We start from the raw sequence: 14,291 nt of genomic DNA on the forward strand, positions 1-14,291 counted from the left end.
CGCCCCCCCGAGTAAGTTGCGACAGAGCTATGGCCCCCCCAGTAAGGTGTGACTGAGCTATGGCAACCCCAGCCACAACCAGTCCCCTAGTAACATGTGACTGAGCTATGGCACCCCACCCCCAGTAAGGTGCGACAGAGCTACAGACCCCCCCCCCCAGCAAGGTGCGACAGTGCTATGGCACCCCCGACTCCACCCCTAGTAAGGTGCGACAGAGCTATAACCCCCCCTAGTAAGGTGTGACAGCGCTATGTCACCCCCAGCCCCAATCCCACCCCCCAGTAAGGTGTGACAGAGCTATGGCTTCCCCCCCCCAAGTAAGGTGCGACAGAGCTATGCCCCCAGTCCCAAGTAAGGTGCGACAGACATATGCCCACCTGCCCCCCCCCCCCCCCCCAAGTAAGGTGTGATAGAGCTATGGCACCCGCACCCCCACCCCCAGTAAGTTGCGACAGAGCCGTGGCCCCCCAGTAAGGTGTGACAGAGCTATGGCACTGCACCCCCAGTAAGGTGCGAGAGAGCTATGGGACCACCAAACCCACCCCCACCCAGGTGAGACTGAGCTATGGCCCCCCCAGTAAGGTGTGACTGAGCTATGGCAACCCCAGCCACAACCACTCCCCTAGTAACATGTGACTGAGCTATGGCACCCCACCCCCAGTAAGGTGCGACAGAGCTACAGACCCCCCCCAGTAAGGTGCGACAGAGCTACAGACCCCCCCCAGTAAGGTGCGACAGTGCTATGGCACCCCACCCCCCCCTGTAAGATGCAACTGAGCTATGGCACCCCCGACTCCACCCCTAGTAAGGTGCGACAGAGCTATAACCCCCCTAGTAAGGTGTGACAGCGTTATGTCACCCCCAGCCCCAATCCCACCCCCCAGTAAGGTGTGACAGAGCTATGGCTTTCCCCCCCCAGTAAGGTGCGGCAGAGCTATGCCCCCCCTCCCAAGTAAGGTGCGACAGACATATGCCCCCCTGCCCCCCCCCCCCAAGTAAGGTGTGATAGAGCTATGGCACCCGCACCCCCCCACCCCCAGTAAGTTGCGACAGAGCCGTGGCCCCCCAGTAAGGTGTGACAGAGCCATGGCACTGCACCCCCAGTAAGGTGCGAGAGAGCAATGGGACCACCAAACCCAGCCCCACCCAGGTGAGACTGAGCTATGGCCCCCCCAGTAAAGTGAGACTGAGCTATGGCCCCCCCAGTAAGGTGAGACTGAGCTATGGCCCCCCCAGTAAAGTGAGACTGAGCTATGGCCCCCCCAGTAAGGTGAGACTGAGCTATGGCCCCCCCCAGTAAGGTGCAACAGAGCCGTGGCCCCCCAGTAAGGTGCAACTGAGCTATGGGACCACCAACCCCACCCCCACCCAGGTGTGACTGAGCTATGGCCCCCCCAGTAAGGTGAGACTGAGCTATGGCACCCCACCCCTAGTAAAGTGCGACAAGAGCTATGGCCCCCCCCCCAGTAAGGTGTGACTGAGCTATGGCCCCCCCAGTAAGGTGTGACTGAGCTATGGCCCCCCCAGTAAGGTGTGACTGAGCTATGGCCCCCCCAGTAAGGTGTGACTGAGCTATGGCCCCCCCAGTAAGGTGTGACTGAGCTATGGCCCCCCCAGTAAGGTGTGACTGAGCTATGGCCCCCCCAGTAAGGTGTGACTGAGCTATGGCCCCCCCCAGTAAGGTGTGACTGAGCTATGGCCCCCCCAGTAAGGTGTGACTGAGCTATGGCCCCCCCAGTAAGGTGTGACTGAGCTATGGCCCCCCCAGTAAGGTGTGACTGAGCTATGGCTCCCCCAGTAAGGTGTGACTGAGCTATGGGACCACCAACCCCACCCCCACCCAGGTGAGACTGAGCTATGGCACCCCACCCCTAGTAAAGTGCGACAAGAGCTATGGCCCCCCCCCCCCAGTAAGGTGTGACTGAGCTATGGCCCCCCCAGTAAGGTGTGACTGAGCTATGGCCCCCCCAGTAAGGTGTGACTGAGCTATGGCCCACCCAGTAAGGTGTGACTGAGCTATGGCCCCACAGTAAGGTGTGACTGAGCTATGGCCCCACAGTAAGGTGTGACTGAGCTATGGCCCCCCCAGTAAGGTGTGACTGAGCTATGGCCCACCCAGTAAGGTGTGACTGAGCTATGGCCCCACAGTAAGGTGTGACTGAGCTATGGCCCCACAGTAAGGTGTGACTGAGCTATGGCCCCCACAGTAAGGTGTGACTGAGCTATGGCCCCCCCAGTAAGGTGTGACTGAGCTATGGCCCCCCCAGTAAGGTGTGACTGAGCTATGGCAACCTCAGCCACAACCAGTCCCCTAGTAAGATGTGACTGAGCTATGGCACCCCACCCCCAGTAAGGTGCGACAGAGCTACAGACCCCCCCCAGTAAGGTGCGACAGAGCTATGCCCCCCCCCCCCAAGGAAGGTGCGACAGACATATGCCCCCCCCCCACCAAGTAAGGTGTGACAGAGCTATGGCACCCACACCACCACCCCCACCCCCACCCCCAGTAAGATGTAACAGTGCTGTGGGCCCCCAGTAAGGTGTGATAGAGCTATGGGACCACCAACCCCACCCCCACCCAAGTGTGACAGAGCTATGGCCCCCCCCAGTAAGGTGAGACTGAGCTATGGCCCCCCCACCCAGTAAGGTGGCATTGAGTTATGCCCCCCCGCCCCCCAGTAAGGTGAGACTGAGCTATGGCACCCCACCCCCAGTAAGATGCGACAGAGCCGTGGCCCCCCAGTAAGGTGTGATAGAGCTATGGGACCACCAACCCCACCCCCACCCAGGTGTGACTGAGCTATGGTCCCCCCAGTAAGGTGAGACTGAGCTATGGCACCCCACCCCCAGTAAGGTGCGAGAGAGCTATGCCCCCCACCCCTGCCCGTAAGGTGCGACAGAGCTATGGCCCCCCACCCCCAATAACGTGCAACAGAGCTATGGCACCCCCAGTAAGGTGCGACAGAGCTATGGCATCCCACCCGCACCCCCAGTAAGGTGCGACAAGAGCTATGGCCCCCCACCAAGTAAGGTGCGACGGTACTATGCGCCCCCACCCCACCCCCAGTAAAGTGCGACTGAGCCATGGCCTCCCCCACCCAGTAAGGTGTGACAGAGCTATGGGACCCCCACACCCACCCAGGTGTGACTGAGCTATGGCCCCCCCCAGTAAGGTGAGATTGAGCTATGGCACCCCAGTAAGGTGTGACAGAGCTGTGGGACCACCACCCCCACCCATGTGTGACTGAGCTATGGCCACCCCCAGTAAGGTGCGAGAGAACTATGGCCCCACCCCCCCCAGTAAGGTGCGACAGAGCTCTGGCCCCCCAGCCCCACCCCCACCCCCAGTAAGGTGCGACAGAGCTATGGCCTCCCACCCCCAGTAAGGTGCGACAGAGCTATGCCCCCTCAAGTAAGGTGGCATTGATCTATGGCCCTCCACAGTAAGGTGAGACTGAGTATGGCCCCCCACCCCCAGTAAGGTGCGACAGAGCTGTGGCCCCCCAGTAAGGTGTGACAGAGCTATGGGACCACCAGCCCCACCACCACCCAAGTGTGACTGAGTTATGGCTCTCCCAGTAAGGTGTCATTGAGCTATGGCCCTCCCCCCCCCAGTAAGGTGAGACTGAGCTATGGCAACCCACCCCCAGTAAGGTGCGAGAGAGCTATGCCCTCCCTCCCTCCCCCCCCTAGTAAGGTGCAACAGAGCTATGGCACCCCCGGTAAGGTGCGACAGAGCTATGGCCCCCCACCCCCACCCCCAGTAAGGTGCGACAGAGCTATGGCCCCCCCCACCCAGCAAGGTGCGACAGTGCTATGCACCCCCCCTGCCACCCCAGTAAGGTGTGACAGAGGTATGGCACCCCCAACCCCACCCTTAGTAAGCTGTGACTGAGCTATGGCCTCCCACCCCAGTAAGGTGCGACAGAGCTATGACACCCCCAACCCCACCCCTAGTAAGGTGCGACAGAGCTATGACACCCCCAACCCCACCCCTAGTAAGGTGTGACAGAGCTATGGGACCCCCACACCCACCCAGGTGTGACTGAGCTGTGGCCCCCCCCCCCAGTAAGGTGAGATTGAGCTATGGCACCCCAGTAAGGTATGACAGAGCTGAGGGACCACCATCCCCACCCATGTGTGACTGAGGTATGGCACCCCCCAGTAAGGTGCGACAGATGTATGGCACCCCCATTAAGTTGCGACAGAGCTATGGACACCCCCAGTAAGGTGCAACAGACATATGCACCAGCACCGCCCCCCCCCCCCCCAAACTAAGGTTTGACAGAGCAATGGCACCCGCACACCCACCCCCAGCCCCACCCAGGTGTGACTGAGCTATGGCCCCCCCCCCAGTAAGGTGCGACAGAGCTATGACCCCCCCCCCCCCCCCCCCCCCCCCCAAGTAAGGTGTGACAGAGCTGTGGCATCCGCCTCCCCCCCCCCCCCCCCCCCCCCCAGTAAGGTGCGACAGAGCTATGTCCCCCCCCGAGTAAGGTGCGACAGAGCTATGCTGCCGCCACCCCCAGTAAGTTGTGACATAACTATGGCACCCCCACGCCCAAGCGAGGTGTGACAGAGCTGAGCTATGGCGCCCCCTAGTAAGGTGTGACTGAGCTATGCAACCCCCCCCACCACCCCACCCAGTAAGGTGCAACAGAGCCATGCTGCTGCCACCCCCAACCCCACCCCAAGTAAGTTGTGACATAACTATGGCACCCCCACCCCCAAGCAAGGTGTGACTGAGCTGAGCTATGGCGCCCCCTAGTAAGGTGTGACTGAGCTATGCCCCCCCCCCCCACCCCACCCAGTAAGGTGAGACAGAGCTATGCCCCCCCACCTTTAAGTTGCGACAGAGATATTGGCCCCCCCCAGTAAGTTGCGGTAGACATACGCCCCCCCCCCCCCCCCCCCCACCCCCCCAAGTAAGGTGTGACAGAGCTGTGGACCCCCAGTAAGGTGTGACAGCTATGGGAGCATCAGTCCACCCCACCCAGGTGTGACTGAGCTATGGCCCCCCCCAGTAAGGTGTCACTGAGCTATGGCCCCCCCCAGTAAGGTGTCACTGAGCTATGGCCCCCCCCAGTAAGGTGTGACAGAGGTATGGCACCCCCAACCCCACCCTTAGTAAGCTGTGACTCAGCTATTGCCTCCCCCCCCAGTAAGGTGCGACAGAGCTATGACACCCCCAACCCCACCCCTAGTAAGGTGTGACAGAGCTATGGGACCCCCACACCCACCCAGGTGTGACTGAGCTATGGCCCCCCCCAGTAAGGTGTGACAGAGCTATGCCCCCCCACCTTTAAGTTGCGACAGAGATATTGGCCCCCCCCCCCCAGTTAGTTGCGATAGACATATGCCCCCCCCCCCCCCCCTCCAAGTAAGGTGTGAGAGAGCTATGGCGCACGCAGCCCCACACCCACCCCTATTAAGGTGCGACAGAGCTGTGGACCCCCAGTAAGGTGTGACAGCTATGGGAGCATCAGTCCACCCCACCCAGGTGTGACTGAGCTATGGCCAGCCCCAGTAAGGTGAGACTGATCTATGACTCCCCCCCTCCAGTAAGGTGAGACTGAGCTATGGCACCCCTCAGTAAGGTGCGACAGACCGTGGCCCCCCAGTAAGGTGCGACAGATCTATGGCTCCCCCCCCAGTAAGGTGCGACAGAGCTGTGCCACCCCTCCCCCCCCAGTAAGGTGCGACAGAGCTATGCCCCCCCCCAGTAAGGTGCGACAGAGCTATGGGACCACCAACCCCACCCCCACCCAAGTGTGACTGAGCTATGGCCCCCCCCAGTAAGGTGAGACTGAGCTATGGCCCCCCCAGTAAGGTGGCATTGAGCTATGCCCCCCCGTCCCCCAGTAAGGTGAGACTGAGCTATGGCACCCCACCCCCAGTACGGTGCGAGAGAGCTATGGCCCCCCCCTACCCCCAGTAAGGTGCAACAGAGCTATGGTCCCCCCAGTAAGGTGCGACAGAGCTATGGCCCCCCAGTAAAGTGCGACAGAGCTATGGCCACCACAGTAAGGTGCGACAGAGCTATGGTACCACCAGTAAGGTGCGACAGAGCTATGGCCTCCCCCAGTCAGGTGCGACAGAGCTATGGCCCACTGGTAAGGTGTGACTGAGCTATGGCCTCCCCTCGATGTAAGGTGTGGCTATGTCAGGCTGTTTCTTGATTACTCTGTGGATCTGCTCTCCCAGTTTTGTTGCAAGTTCCCAAAGTGCAATGAAAGTGGATGAATAAAGCCAGATGAGAACGTTTGAAGGTTAGGAAAGAGCGAAAGGTTAAGTAGACAGCAGTGGTGTGTAGACACAGAGATTAAGTGAGAAGTCAAAAAAACCATTCGGAAGTCAGAGGAGCTTTGAAATCAAATAGCACAAATCGTAAAATATTTTACAGACAGATCAATTAAAAAAGGAAAACTGTAATGGGAATATGTCCATTAAGTGACAGACAGGATAAAGATTGATAAATGGCAGAAATATTAAATAATGATTTTGCTTTGATATTTGGCAGGGAGTTAGAATATGTAGACATGACATTGAATGAGTAATGAGATAAGTGTATTTAAAATAAAAAAGGGATGTATTGACTAAACTAAACTCAAATGAATTGTTCTCTAACCTCTGGTCTGGGTGGATTGCATCAATGTGTTTGGAAAGAATCTGGGGAAGAGATATCAGAGACAGGTATGATACACATTTAATAACTCATTAGAGACCAAAGAACAGGCTGAGAGCTAATGTAATTCCTATATTTAAGAAGGGAGGCAGAAATCTCCAGAGAATTATAGACCAGTCAGCTTAGCATCGAAGGTAGGAAAAATAATGGAATCCTTACTAAAGGAGAGAATAGGACACCTAGAAATGAGAAATATAACGAATAACATTAACAAAAGAGAATAGTTTGGATTCAATTTCAGAGGAAGCTGGACAAGCATATGGGAGAGAAGGGAATAGAGGGTTATGATGGTGGATTTAGTTGAGAAAAGATGGGAGGAGGCTCGAGTGGAGCATAAATACCCAGCATGCACTGGTTGGGCCAAATGGCCTGTTTCTGTGCTGTGTACCCTGTGTAATCCAACATTAGTGAGGAGAACTTTGCAGGCTCAACCGGGCAGAGCGTGTTGTTGTCGCTTCTGGTGCCTAGATCTGTGCTGGATGATCCATCCAGTGTTTATCTTATTGACTTTTCTGCGGTGGTTTGATACAATTGAGTGGCTTGCTCGGCCTTTTCACAGGGCAGTTAAGAGTCAACCACATTGCTGTGGACCTGGAGTCACATGTAAGCCAGACCGGGTAAGGACAGCAGATTTCCTTCCCTAAAGGACATTAGTGAACCAGATGAGGTTTTACAGCAATCCCATTAGTTTCATTACTGACCGTAGGTTTTTATTCCTGATTTATTACTTCATTGAATGTAATTTCTCCCAGCTGCCATGCTGGGACCTGAACACATCCTCAGAACTTTGGTCCAGCCCCCTGGTCTCCTAACATTGCCATTATGCTATCATTCACAGGCTTGGTCACCATCTTATAAAAAGGATATAGAGACTCATGAGAATGATACTAGAACTGAGAGGCTATACCTATCAGGAAAGATTGAAAGGATTGGACTCCAAAAGCTGAAGGGTGACCTGATACAGGGCTTCAAGATTGTTAAAGAGCAGATGTAGAGAAGATATTCCCACTTGTCGAGGGGGACTGAAACTAGGGATCATAAATAAGATAGCCACTAACGAATCCAGTGGAGAATTCTCTATCCGGAGGCTGGATGGAACGTGGAACATTCTCATGAGTTATTGAGCTGAATAGCACTGATATTTTTAAGGAAAACTCAGTAAGGGCAAGAAGGAGAAAGGAATAGAAGGATATGTTGATTGGGTGAGATGAAGTGCGGGGAGTCTCGTGCAGCACAAACACTAGAACAGAGCAGTTAGACTGAATGGTCAGCTTTGCATTCTCATTCTCTCAGCCTCTCTCACGTTCACGAGCTCTCTAACCTCTCCCCCCGCTTCATAACACTATCTCTGTCTATTTCCTTATCTTGCTGGTGATTGTTCTGCAAGAGCTGTGCCCCCTCTACGGCCAATCAAACATGGGGTTCAGGTGAGGGGTGGCGGCGGTGGTGTGCGAGAGATGGGGACCCAGAGTGGGAGTACGAGAGCTGGGGTCCAAAGGGTGGGTGGAGGTGCTAGAGCAGGGGGTCCGGAAGAGGGTGTGGGGGTGCGAGAGCTGGAGATTGGATGGCCAATGTGAGGGGTGGGTGTGCGAGAGCTGAGGGTCCGGATGTGGGGGGGAGTGTGTGTGTGCGAGAGCTGGGAATCGGGTGGGGGAGGTGTTGAGGGGTGGGTGTGCGAGAGCTGGGGGGGGTGTGCAAGAACTGAGGGGGTGTGCAAGAGCTGGGAATCAGGCAGGCGATGCAAGGGGTGGGGGTGTGAGAGTTGGGGTCTGCGAATGCTTGAGTCACAAGCAGCTGAGCAGTGATCAGGACCCTCTGGCTGCCCAATTGATCCGTTTCCTAATCAGTGCTTCTTTTCCAGAGGTGAAGCCCAGTATTATCGGGAAGAAGAAACCGACTACAGCCAGGAAGAGAGTGAGTGGAAGTAGATGACTCTTCACATTGCCCTGTGCTGCAGTGTTCAGCCTGATTCTCTCTCTCTGGGGTACAGTGTCTGCTGGAACCTCACCCCTCCCATACTGACACCATACAGACCAGTGTTTGGTACAGCTTACCTCAGGGCAGCTCCAGAGACGAGAGATCAAGAGACTGAGTTAGAAAGAAACGATCCCATGTTAAAAGTTCATTTCACTGCAGAAAAGACTGAGGCAAATAGAGGATAAAAGAATCTGGGCACAGAAGGAGGCCATTCGTGCCTGTGCTGGTCCTTTGAAAGGACTATCAAATTAATCCAATTTAACCTGCTCTTCCCTCATTACCCTGAAAACTCCTCCTTTTCAACGATTTATCCAATTTCCTTTTGCCGGTGACTATTGAATCTGCGTTTACCGCTCATCTGTATCCTCTGGTTACTGAGCTCCAGCCGCAGAAAACATTATTTTGAACACCTCCATTAAATTTCCTCTGCTGTACGGAGAACAAGCTCAGCTTGTCCAGACGCTGAGCATGATCAGTAAATAATGAGAGGTGATGGCTAAAACAGAAGGCACTGAGGACAAGGAAGCAACATGTAGGACACGGATGCGTAAGGTGAAAGGAAAGAGATTTAGGCCAAGGAGCAGAATTGGTGACTGAAGCCAAGACGTGAACATTTTAGAATAGGCCTTAGAAAGGGGGATAAGGGCATACAGGAACAGGTTAGGGATGTGGGAATAGGGATACTGCTCCATAGAATAAGCACTGACATTGACTGGTTGGGTGAAAAGGCCTGTGTCTGTGTTGTAAGTTAAGAATAGGGCTTTTAATTGTTGGATCGTGTTGATGGACCATTGAGCTTACTCATGAAGGGTCATGAGGACTCGAAACGTCAACTCTTTTCTTCTCCGCCGATGCTGCCAGACCTGAGTTTTTCCAGGTAATTCTGTTTTTGCTATTGAGCCTACTTCTCCTGTTTCTTATGTTCCTCGTGGTCTGTCCAGTATTTCCCCCTCAATCAACATCATCAAAACAGATTATCCAGTCATATACCTAACTGCTACTTTTGGGGTCTTGCTGTGTGAAAATTAGCTGCACAGCTCCTGCAAGCAACATTTGGGATGCCCCAAGGTGATATATAAATGTGCATTCTTTTCCCTTAATTTCCATGGAAGCTGTCTAATTCAGACAGCAACAACACACAACACACGGCACACAGAAGATTCACAAACTTTGGACAGGTTTCGAATTTGGAACAAACTTCTCCACCCACAGGTCAGATATGGAACAGACTGAGAAAAAAGCTGATTAATGACCAATTGACATAGTTACAGGAAACTGGTTGATTATCAGTTCAGGAGGGAGAATTGGGTGTTCAGGGTACAAGGTTGATGGGTTTTATTAAGGGAATGTTGAGAAAGAGTTTATTGTGATTTACAGAGGTGTTCATATCATAAGGTGTTTAAATTGAGTGAATAAGGAGAAGTTGGTTCCAGCGCAGGAGGACAGTAACCAGGGGTGACAGATTTAAGGTGATTGACCAAAGAAGCAGAGGTAAGATGAGTTCTGACCTGCAGCACACTGCCCAAAAGATGCCACACGGAAATTCAGTAATAACATTGCAAAGGGAATTGGATATGAATTAAAAAGGAGAAAAAAAGGCTTTGGGGAAAGAGCAGGGGAGTGGAACTAATTAAATAGCTGTTTCAGATAGCCCTGTTGGATGACCTCCTTTGTGTAAGATTCTAGGAGAGAATCCTGAGACATGTTGAGATTTGGATCTGTGGGCCTTCCTTAAACTGTTGTTTGTGCCAGAGTCCTGAGTGAGATCAGCATCAAAGCACAAGGAACCGTGCTGATCCTCCACTGTACATCTTAAACAGGATCCACCCCCTCCACCTCCACACTGGCTTATTCCTACTGCGTTCAGGAACCAGAAGGAAGAGTATGGTTTCCAGAGCAGGAGTTCAAAATGGTGGGAAGTAAAAGCCACTTCTGGTTTCTGAGCATCGACAGGGGAAAGAACCACTATCCCAGCAGGTCCGCGGCGGGGGCATCTGCCAGGCTCACTATCCCAGCAGGTCAGCGTGGGGGGCCCATTATCCCAGTAGATTGACGGGTGGGGGGGGGGTTGCTTACTTCCCAGTAAATCAGATGGGGACTCACTATCTTAGCAGCTAAGAGGGGTCTCCCTATTCCAGCAGGTTGGGTGTTGGGGGTGGGGGGTGCTCACTATCCCAGCAGGTCAAGAAGGGACTCACTTTTTAAAAATTCATTCACAGGTTGTGGGCTTCGCTGGCTGGGCCAGCATTTATTGCCCATCCTTAGTTGCTCTTCTTCAGGGACATTTAAAAGTCAATCACATTGCTGTGGGTCTGGAGTCATATGTAGGCTAGACCATGTAGGGACGGCACATTTCCTTCCCTAAAGGACATTAGTGAACCAGATGGGTTTTTACAACAATCAACAATGGTTTTTAAACTTTTAATTCCAGATTTTTATTGAATTCAATTTCCAAAATCTGCCTTGGTGGGATTTGAACCCAGGTCTCCGGATTACTAGCCCAGTGACAATACCGCTATGCCATCACCTCTCCTGGGGGAGGGTATTGTGAGAGGGACTCACTATCCCAGCAAGTTAGATACATAGATTGTTCTGTATTCCGTATATTGTAGTACTATTTGCCCAATGGTGAGCCCAATTTAACTGCAGCTTGTCCTGTATTGAGCTTGCGTTTTATGCAGCTTGTCCTGTATTGAGCCTGTGTTTTGTGTAGCTTGTCCAGTATTGAGCTTGTGTTTTATGTAGCTTTTCCTGTATTGAGCTTGCGTTTGTGTAGCTTACCCTATATTGAGCTCAAGTTTTGTGCAGCTTATCCTGTATTGAGCCTGTGTTTTGTGCAGCTTGTCCAGTACTGAGCTTGTGTTTTATGTAGCTTTTCCTGTATTGAGCTTGCGTTTGTGTAGCTTGTCCTATATTGTGCTCGAGTTTTGTGCAGCTTATCCTGTATTGAGCCTGTGTTTTGTGCAGCTTGTCCGGTATTAAGCTTGCGGTTTGTGCAGCTTGTCCGGTATTAAGCTTGCGGTTTGTGTAGCTTTTCCTGTGTTGAGCTTGCGTTTGTGTAGCTTTTCCTGTGTTGAGCTTGCGTTTGTGTAGCTTTTCCTGTATTGAGCTTGCGTTTGTGTAGCTTTTCCTGTATTGAGCTTGCGTTTTGTGCAGTTTGTCTTGTATTGAGCCTGTGTCACACGCAGTGTGTCCTGTATTAAGTCTGTGTTGTGTGATGATTGTCATGAAGTTATTATGGCAGAGAAGGAGGCCATTCAGCCCATTGAGTCAGTGCCAGCTCTCTGTAGAGTAGTCCATTTAGTCCCATTCTCTCCCTCTTTCCCCATGGCCCAGCAAGTTTATTTTCCTCAAGTCCCCATCCTTTTGAGATCATTCATCGTCTCCACTTCCACCCCTCTTGTAGACAGAGAGTTCCAGGTCATTACCATTCGCTGTGTAAAAAGTTCTTCCTCACATTCCCCTGCATCTCTTATCCAAAACCTTAAATCTGTGTCCTCTCGTCCTTGTACCATCAGCTAATGAGAAGAGTTTTTCCTTGTTTAACTTATTCAAATCTGTCATAAATTTATACGCCTCTATCAAATCTCCCCTCAATCTCCTTTGCTCCAAGGAGAACAACCCCAGTTTCTCCAACCTAACCTTGTAACTAAAATCCCTCATCCCAGGAACCATCTGGTAAATCTTTTCTGCAACCCTCTCAAGGACCGTCACATCCTTCCTAAAGTGTGGTGACCTAGATGCTTTACTCTAGTGGTGACCTAACCAGAGCTTTATAAAATTTCAGTGTAACTTCCCTGCTTTTCTATTCAATCCCTCTATTGACATAGCTCAAGATCCCATATGCTTTGCTAACCACTCTCAATATGTTCTTCCACCTTCAAAGATCAATCACAGAATCTTTACAGGGCAGAAGTAGACATTTTGGCCCCTTGACTCTGCACTTGCCGTCTGAAAGAGTCTTCTCCCTGTCCCGATCCCCTGCCTTATCCCTGTAACCTTGCACATTCTCTCTTTTCAGCTAGCAATCCAATTCCCTTTTGAATACCCTGATCAAACCTGCCTCCACCACCCTTTCAGGAAGTTTGTTCCAGACTCCAACCATCCCCTGGGTGAAAAACGTTTTTCCTCACGTCACATTTACTCCTTTTGCTAATTATTTTGAATCCGTGCCCTTTAGTTCTCAATGTTCTCTTGAGTGGGAACAGTTTCTCACTATTTAGCATGTCCATACCCCTCAGGATCTTGAATACCTCTATCAAGTCTCCTCTCAGCCGCCTTCTCTCTAAGGAAAAGGGTCCCAACCTCTCCAATCTCTCCTCATAGCTACGCACCTTCATTCCGGGAATCATTCTTGTGAATCTCCTGTGTACTCTCTCCAACGCCTTCACGTCCTTCCTCAAGTATGGTGCCCAGAACTAGACGCAGTACTCCAAATGAGGCCTAAATAGTGTCTTGTACAAGTTCAAACTAACTCTTGTACTTACTGCTGCTATTAATAAAGCCTATGCAACTAAGTGCTTTATTAACTGTCATCTTCAATGATCTATGTACGTATACACCGAGGTCCCTCTGTTCCTGCACCTCCTTTATTTTATACTGTCTCACTCTATCTTTCCTGCCAAAACGAATCATCTCACACTCCTCTGCGTTAACCCTCGTCTGCCACTTGTCTGCCCAATCCACTAACTGTCTATGTCCTTTTGAAGTTCAAGACTATTCCCATCACAGTTGACAATTTTCGTATCATCTGCAATTTTTGAAATCATGCCCTGCACACCACAGCCTAGGCCATCAATTTATTTCAGGAACAGCAAGTCCCAATGTCACCCCACATCATTTAAGTTGTCAGTTCAGCGGTCGTGCAGCCGAATCGGCCGTGCGCCCGCCGAACTGTTAAAGGCCTATTAAGGCCAGTTAATGAGCAATTAAAACAATCAGCTGAGATGCCAGTCCAACTTTAAGGTTGGTGGGCAGGCGAAGAGCCCAGGCGGCCTTCAGAAAAAACATGAAACCTCATCCACAAGTGGGATGAGGTTTCATGTGGGTTCTAGAATTTGTACAAAATGTTTAAATAAAAGAAATGGACATGTCCCAGCTCATGTGACCGTGGCACATGAGGGGACATGTCAGGAGTATTTTTTTCTGCCTTTGACGAACTTTTGAATCTTGAGCCAATCTCCCTGAGGCAGCACTTAGCCTCACGGAGATCTGTGCGTTGTTTTGCATGCATGCACGAAAGAGCACACTCCTGGCTCGGGGAATCCTCCCCCCCACCGCCACCGCCTGCACAGGGAGCACACAGCCGTAATTGGCCCATCCACATAAAATGGCGGGGCGCTCCCGACCCGGGGCATCAATTGGGAACCCGCCCGCTTGTGGCCATTTCTGCACAACCCCCCCCAACGGGGGGAAAACTCCTGCCCTCTGTTTCCTGTCACTAAGCCAATTTCTTATCCAAGTGCCTACTTTCTCTTTTATTCCATGACCTAGAATTTTGCTCACAAGTCTGTTGTGTGGCACTGTATCAAATGCCTTTTGAAAATCCATATACACCACATCAACTGCAATTCCTTCATCAACTTTCTCTGTTACCTCCTCAAAACTCTCCAAGTTAGCTAAACATGAT

General features: G+C 52.1%; 1 protein-coding gene across 1 annotated transcript in view; it reads left to right on the forward strand.

Moving 5' to 3' along the window:
• The window catches only part of LOC121282858 (ADP-ribosylation factor GTPase-activating protein 2-like), a 40,079-nt gene that overhangs the window by 466 nt on the left and 25,322 nt on the right, over positions 1 to 14,291 (forward strand). The window contains exon 2 of the mRNA XM_041196673.1: positions 8,549 to 8,599. Coding sequence (XP_041052607.1) covers positions 8,549 to 8,599 — 51 coding nt within the window. The remainder of the gene's footprint in view (positions 1 to 8,548; positions 8,600 to 14,291) is intronic.

The sequence above is a fragment of the Carcharodon carcharias genome, chromosome 10 (assembly GCF_017639515.1).
Source record: "Carcharodon carcharias isolate sCarCar2 chromosome 10, sCarCar2.pri, whole genome shotgun sequence".
In the NCBI taxonomy this organism is placed as follows: domain Eukaryota; kingdom Metazoa; phylum Chordata; class Chondrichthyes; order Lamniformes; family Lamnidae; genus Carcharodon; species Carcharodon carcharias.